This window comes from Mastomys coucha, unplaced genomic scaffold, assembly GCF_008632895.1.
Source record: "Mastomys coucha isolate ucsf_1 unplaced genomic scaffold, UCSF_Mcou_1 pScaffold3, whole genome shotgun sequence".
NCBI lineage: Eukaryota > Metazoa > Chordata > Mammalia > Rodentia > Muridae > Mastomys > Mastomys coucha.
In genome coordinates, this window is record NW_022196909.1 from 50,535,714 (window position 1) to 50,542,873 (window position 7,160).

The following is a 7,160-nucleotide window of genomic DNA, read 5'->3' on the forward strand; positions in this document are numbered from 1 at the left end:
TGGGCCTGACGATGGCTCCTGAGGAAGGGCGACAGAGATGGTGAGGTCCCCATCAAAGGGCTTTAGAAGCCTTCGAGTCACCATCCCAGACTCTTTCTTCCTCTCACCTCATCACCCTGGAGCTGAGTCGCACGGACAAACTCGATGGTCTCCTCCTCCTCCAGCACCAGCTGGTACTTGGGCTCCTGTGCAGCAGCATCTCGGGCCCCAAACTTAAGGGACGCAGCACCCAGCTGGGCCTCCTCCCAGCGCCGCTGCTCCTCTCCTGGAGCACCCGATTCCTCCTCGACGACGTCCACAGCTCGAGCTGGCTATGGAGAGAGGAGCAGGAGAAGCTGAAGGAGGGTAGCTAAGGCTGCCCAGGTCCTCTCCACCATTGCTTCTACCAGCCACGAAAGGGAGAGAGAAGGGACCAGCCTCCACACCCATTCCTCACTCAGTGAGCAGAGAGGGTTCCCCCTCACCTGTCCTCGGGTCTCCTTGGGCATGTGGTAGCGATTAGTGGCCTCCAGCTTCTCCTGCTCGCCCGCTGCCCGGTACTCCCTAGCCAGGTCCCGCACGCGTCGCTTATATTTGAGCTCCCTGCGCTCATGGCGGCTCAGCTCCACGTCCCCAAACAGGACCTCCTCGTCAGCCAGTTCTGCCTCCAGGTCCTCCAGTTTTTCCCGCTCCCGCTTTGCAAGGTATTCCCGACGAGACTTCTTACGGAGCTCAGGGACCTGGATTATGAAGGGACAGTCAGATCCTCATCCTACCGGCACTGAAACACTGTTCCCTGCACACTAGGAATGTGGAAAACTCCAAAGAGATGGGTGTTGGGGCATTTTGAAGCTAGCTGTTTTGTGTTTCAAGTCTCAAAGCTGAGTTTTACTCACAGACACAGTGACTTGATCCTACTAAGGTAAGAGGATTTGTAAGTTTTTCCTTCTACAACCCAAGTCCGCTCTTTTCTGGCTCCATCAGGCAGGCCCCCTCCTCTAGAGACTGACCACCCAAACACTCCCTCTGCAGCCCTTCCTGCTACAGCTGACCACTCCAGCTGTCTTTCTCTTTGTTTTCACATACTGCTTTTTGAACCCAGGTCTCACCATGGCTTTCCGGTCTTCCTCAGCCATCTTGAGTCGCTTCTGAGCCTCTTCATAAGCCTAGAAGAAATCATGAGGAGGGATGTGATGCCAAAGATGCCATTCCCGATCTTCACTGCCGCTCCCCAGTGAAGAACCTCTCTGGATCTCAACCAGGCAGGCAGGGCCTTAGCCAGAGAGCCCACAGGAACCCTAGTGACAACTCCTGTCTTCCTAGAGACAACTCTGAAGCCAAATCCAGATTCACCTGACTCAACTCACCTTCTTATCTGACCGTTCCAGGACATTCCGGGTCCGGTCCTTGTCGCGTTGCCGAACCCGCTCTGCAAAGGCATCCCGTTCCTCCAAGTCCTGGAGACGCTCACGCTCCGTCCTCTCCCACTCATCCTCTGAGGCTGGCTTCTCCTCCGTGGGCGATTTACTCCCCCTGAACCCAGCCCAGTGCATCAAAGGGAGATATGGAGAAAGCTTAGCATCCCCACAGTGGACGGCCTGCTCCAATCCCCTCTCGCCTTCCTTCTGACTTACCCTGACTTCTTCCTGATTGGCTCTTCCTCCTCCTCCTCCTCGTCCTCCTCTTCCTGGTGTTTCTTTCGGAGGTGTTTCCTTCTCTTTCTCTTCTTCTGGAGGCTGCTCCCGTCCCTGCCCACTGCCTCCTCACCACTCTCGCTGTCGCTGTCTTCCAACAACTTATAAGAACGGTTCTTCTCCAACAGGGCTCGGGCCTCTCGCTCAGCTACCCGAGCTGGCTTTTCCACCACAGTCTTCCGTGGGACCTGCCAGTAGATATGACAGCTCCTGACCTCTGTAACCTCATTCGCCTACAAAGGGATTAGCTTGTCTCCATCTTCCTCTTCTACATGGTTTTGTTCTATGGTTATAGCTCAATAGGGCTCTGCATCTTCTGAATTTCCTTCTGGGAATTCATTTAGCAAATGATTACTGAAAACTATCCTGTGCTGGAGGGAGTGAACCAACACTCACAGGTTGTACACTGACAGCTGCACTTGGGCATGTGCACGAAATAGAACTTCTTCCTAATTTTAATGATTTACTTTTATTTTTATGTACATTCGTGTTCTGCCTGCAATGTGTGCTGTGTGAGGGTGTTGGAGCTCATGGAACTGGAGTTACAGGTGTGAGCTGCCATGTGAGGGCTGGAAATTGAACCTGGGTCCTCTGCAGGAACAGTTAGTGATCTTAATCTCAAAGCCATTTCTCCAGCCCCACAATAGAATTATTATCATTTAAGAATTGGTTCTGTTGGGAAGCAGGGGCAGGAGGATTTCTGAGTTCAAGGCCAGCCTGGTCTAAAGAGTGAATTCCGTGTCAGTCAGGGCTACACAGAGAAACCCTGTCTTGAAAAACCAAAAAAAAAAACAAAGGGGGGGGGGGAGGGAGGAGGCTGGTGAGATGGCTCAGACTGTTCTTCCAAAGGTCCTGAGTTCAAATCCTAGCAACCACATGGTGGCTAACAACCACCCATAATGAGATCTGATGCCCTCTTCTGGTGAGTTCGAAGTCAGCTACAGTACATTTATATATACTTACATACTTGTATAATAAATAAATCTTTGGGCCGGAGCCAGCAGGGTTGACTGGAGCAAGCAGAGGTCCTAAAAATTCAATTCCCAACAACCACATGAAGGCTCACAACCATCTGTACAACTACAGTGTGTACTCACATACATAAAATGAATAAATAAATCTTTAAAAAAAAAAATAGAAAGGAATTGATTCTGGCCAGGCAGTGGTGGCGCATACCTTTAATCCCAGCACCAGAGAGGCAGAGGCAGGTGGATTTCTCTGGGTTCAAGGACAGCCTGTCTACAGAGTGAGTTCCAGGACAGCCAAGGCTATACAGAGAAACTGTGTCTGGGAAAAAAAGGAAAGAAAGAAAGAAAGAAAGAAAGAAAGTAAGGAAGAAAGAAAGAAAGTAAGGAAGAAAGGGGGGGAGGGAAAAGAATTGATTCTAAGCTTAAGTAGCTTACATTTTACAACCCATTTTTCTTTTAAGGTTTGTTTTTCATTTATTTATGTATATAGGTATGGGTACCTGCCAAAGGCCAGAAGCCCTTCGATCTCCTTGGAGCTGGAATTACAGGTGGTTGTGTGCTACTAGACCTGGTTTGCTGAGAACTGAACTCAAGTCTTCCAGATGCGCGACAAGGGTTCTTAACTGCTGAGCCATCTCTCCCCAGCCTCGATCCTCTTCCTTCCTTCCTTCCTTCCTTCCTTCCTTCCTTCCTTTCTTCCTTCCTTCCTTCCTTCCTTTCTTTCTTTCTTTCTTTCTTTCTTTCTTTTTTTGGTTTTTCGAGACAGGGTTTCTCTGTGTAGCCTTGGCTGTCCTGGAACTCACTCTGTAGATCAGGCTGGCCTCAAACTCAGAAATCCGCCTGCCTCTGCCTCCCAAGTGCTGGGATTAAAGGCGTACGCTACCACCGCCCGGCCTCGATCCTATTTCTTAAATGCTAATTCTTCCGATTCTGTTCTCAGTGACTCTTACCCAGGGCTGGGGATTGAACCCAAGGCTTACTGTATGCCAGACAAGCATTCTACCAACCGAGCTACACATCCTGAGGCCTGGAGTATGTGCTGTACCTAACAAAGGCTCTAACTTAAAAAATGTATGTAGATCTCTCTCTCTCTTAAGTCTTCTCCACAGACCTGCACGCCCTGCGCCTAGAACGATACCTAGATAACAGAGGACAAAATGAAATGGTGGGGGGAGCCAAGAATGATAGGTCTCTCTGTCATCCCAGTACCAGGGAGGCTCGACGCAAGTTCTAAGCCAGCCTGTGTACTATATTCAAAGTTTCAGGCTATCAGAGAACAGACAGCTACACCGCGTCTCAAAACAAAGGATAAGCGTACGAGCGAATCGGGCCGTGAGTGGACTGCCCCGGCTGCACCCACCTTGCTCCAGAGCCTCAGCGCGAAGTCCCGCGCCGGCCCGCCGAGGTCCAGGGTGTCGGTGTCGCGCAGGCGCTGCACAAACTCCTCGGCGGAGACGCAGCGCTGCGCGGTGCCGATCAGGAACTGCGCGACGTGCCGCTCGCTCAGCCCCAGCACCGAGTGCAGCTCCTCCTCCACCCACCGCTCCAGCTCCCCCGGCGTCGCCATGGCGACGCGTCCTGCTCCGGGAGAGACACCGGTGCGGGACTGGAGAAAGCTCTTATACTGTCTCCCAGGACCCCGAAGCCCGGAAAGAGTCGCGTTCTTCCGGCCAGGGATCGACGGTGGCTGGGCGGGTTCAAATCACACAGCCTCTCTCCTGACGCTTCGCGCACAGCCTTTCCCAAGCTCTCCGTTGCCCCCTAATGGGGTGTGCGCGGGTGACGTTCTCAATCAAGACAAGCTGTCTGTGTTGGCGAGCTAGTTTCCATAGCCTGGGAAAAAAGGAGTACAAATCGGGTTTAGAATAACAAGATATAATTGAAGGGGCTGGAGAGACGACTCAGCGAACTCGAATTCGATTCCCAGCACCCAGATTCCTCACAAACAACCACTTTTAACTCCAGCTCCGGGAAGATCTACCACCTCTGGCCACTTCTGCCACCTGCACTCATGTGCACTTACTCATACAAAAATTTAAAACATTACAAATTAAAGAAAAAAAACTAAACGAACATAATAAAGACATTTAGGTGGGAGTTTGGGTGTCTTAAAATTTTAATATATATTTATTTCTTTTATGTGCATGTGGGTTTGCCTGCATGAATTTATCTCCACTCTGGCTACTGATGGTTGTGACCTGCCTGATGTAGGTGCTGAGAACCAAACGCAAGTCTTTTGAGAGAGCACCAAGTGCTCTTAATCACTGAATCATCTCTCCAGCCCCTCGGGGGTTGGAGGCGGTTAATATAAATTTTACTTGCATGTATGTATACCACTCAGAATCCAGAGGAGGGCATTGGATCTCCTGAAATTGTAGGTACAGGTGTTTATGAGCCACCACTTGAGTGCTGGGAGTTAAACCTAAGTGCTCTTAATTTAGGATCCTACTCTCCAGGCACCATTAAAAAAAACAAAAAACAACAACAACAACAAAAAAAAAAACAACAAAAAAACAAGCCAGGGCTACACAGAGAAACCCTGTCTCAAAAAGCCAAAAAACAAAAAAACAAAAAAACAAAAATCAAACAGAAAAACACTAGACTTGTGTAGCATTAGCTGGCCTTGAATGTACCACATAGCTAAAAATAACTTTGAGTCAGGAGGTGGTGCATGGCTTTAATCCCAGCACTTGGGAGGCAGAGGCAGGTGGATTTCTGAGTTCGAGGCCAGCCTGGTCTACAGAGTGAGTTCCAGGACAGCCAGGGCTATACAGAGAAACCCTGACTCGAAAAAAAATTGAATTTATTTATTTACATCCCCAACGCTGCCTTCCTTCTGGTCCCCCTGGAAGAGTTCCTCACCCTATTCTCCTTTGTCTCCAAGAGGCAGAACCAACCCCCTCCCAGTATTTCCCCCACCCTGGTGCATCCTTGAACTCTTGATCCTGTAGTCCCTACTTCTCAAGTGTGGCGATTATAGACATGTACCATCACACTTCACTGAAATATGTAATTTATGCACAATCAAAAATAATGAGAGGCACTTTAAGTAGATTTTATTTCACACTGAAGGGAGCAAAGGAATGAACAAGGTCAAAACACTCCACATTTTAAAAAGCAGTCCACGTGGATGTTGTTAGCAGCCTGGCACATACCTGCTGCTCATGGTTTGTTGTGAGCTAAGCCCTCCCCAAAGCACAGATGCCCTCCTGGAGCAGAGGGTTCCAACAGACACTAACTCAGTTCTCTGAGCTTCAGAAAGTAGATGGGCATAGATGTCTCAGGTCTCAGAAGTGTGACTGACCATCTGACCAGGGACAGACCTTGAGTTCTGGAATATTTGATGGATTTGTTTCCTTCTCTGCTTCCTATAAAACCTGCTGGCTGGGGCTGGAGAGATGGCTCAGCAGGTAAGAGCACTGATTGCTCTTCCAATGGTCCAAGTTCAATTCCCAGCAACCAAATGGTGGCTCACAACCACCCATAATAAGATCTGACACCCTCTTCTAGTGCATCTGGACATAGTTACAGTGTACTTATTTATAATAATAAATAAACCTTTTTTAAAAAATCTGCTGGCTGGAGAGAAGATGGAAGACAGTTATTTTAGGATCCACTGCCTGGTCAGATGCAAGCTCTCTGAATAAAGTGTAACTTGAATACTCTTGTCTCTGCTTTGGTATTTGTATTGATTAAGAAGGTGCTGGTGGGAGCCCTGGTGGCCCTGGGGCTGTCAGACCAGAGCCCAGCTTACACCTGTGCCTGCTTCTTAGGCCATCACTTCGGGTTATTTTTACCACACAGCAAGGCTGACTCGGAGTGGCTACCACACAGTGAAGTAGCAGCAGACAGTGTTTATTCATCCCAACTCCTCTCTCTTTGAACAACAGCCACCACCACGCTGGTTGCTCTACCATGAGCTTGTCTTTACTACAGAGGAATTCATGAGGAGACTCTTGCTTGCTCGGATGGGTGGAGACTGGGGAGACATTATGCTGGCTCAGTTCATAGGAAAGGGACTGTCATGGAAATATGAAGGGTTCGTTAGTTTAAGGTAGGGTCAAATGTAATCAAATATAAATTAGATATAATGAGCCAGGCAGTGGTGGCACACGCCTTTAATCCCAGCACTTGGGAGGCAGAGACTGGCGGATTTCTGAGTTCGAGAGGCCAGCCTGGTCTACAGAGTGAGTTCCAGGACAGCCAGGGCTACACAGAGAAATCCTGTCTCCAAAAAACCACATGGTCCTCAGCACCATTACAAGTAAATATAGGAAATCTTTTCTAGCAGCTGTCTTTCAAGATCTGAGAATTATAATTATCTCAATAAATAGTTGAAGCTGGGCTTGATGGCATAAGCCACTGTAGTCTGTGGTGCTCAAGAAGGTAAGGCAGGAAGGTCATATATTCAAGGTCTATGGGGGCAACATAGTCGCTTTCTCAAAATGAAAGTGTGGGGCTGGAGAGATGGCTCAGTGGTTTAGAGCACTCACTGTCCTTGCAGAGGTCCCAGGGTTAG

At 49.1% G+C, this 7,160-nt stretch overlaps 2 protein-coding genes across 4 annotated transcripts in view; one reads left to right on the plus strand and one right to left on the minus strand.

Moving 5' to 3' along the window:
• Positions 1 to 4,329, minus strand: part of LOC116075379 (pre-mRNA-splicing factor ATP-dependent RNA helicase DHX16-like) — an 11,973-nt gene extending 7,644 nt beyond the window's left edge. Inside the window, 7 exon segments of the mRNA XM_031348505.1 lie at positions 11 to 107; positions 110 to 311; positions 465 to 719; positions 1,089 to 1,145; positions 1,347 to 1,512; positions 1,614 to 1,861; positions 4,002 to 4,329. Of these exon segments, the coding sequence (XP_031204365.1) occupies positions 11 to 107; positions 110 to 311; positions 465 to 719; positions 1,089 to 1,145; positions 1,347 to 1,512; positions 1,614 to 1,861; positions 4,002 to 4,208 (1,232 nt within the window). The 5' untranslated portion in view covers positions 4,209 to 4,329.
• Positions 1 to 7,160, plus strand: part of LOC116074627 (H-2 class I histocompatibility antigen, D-37 alpha chain-like) — a 714,163-nt gene that overhangs the window by 533,213 nt on the left and 173,790 nt on the right. The gene's annotated exons all lie outside the window — the stretch shown is intronic.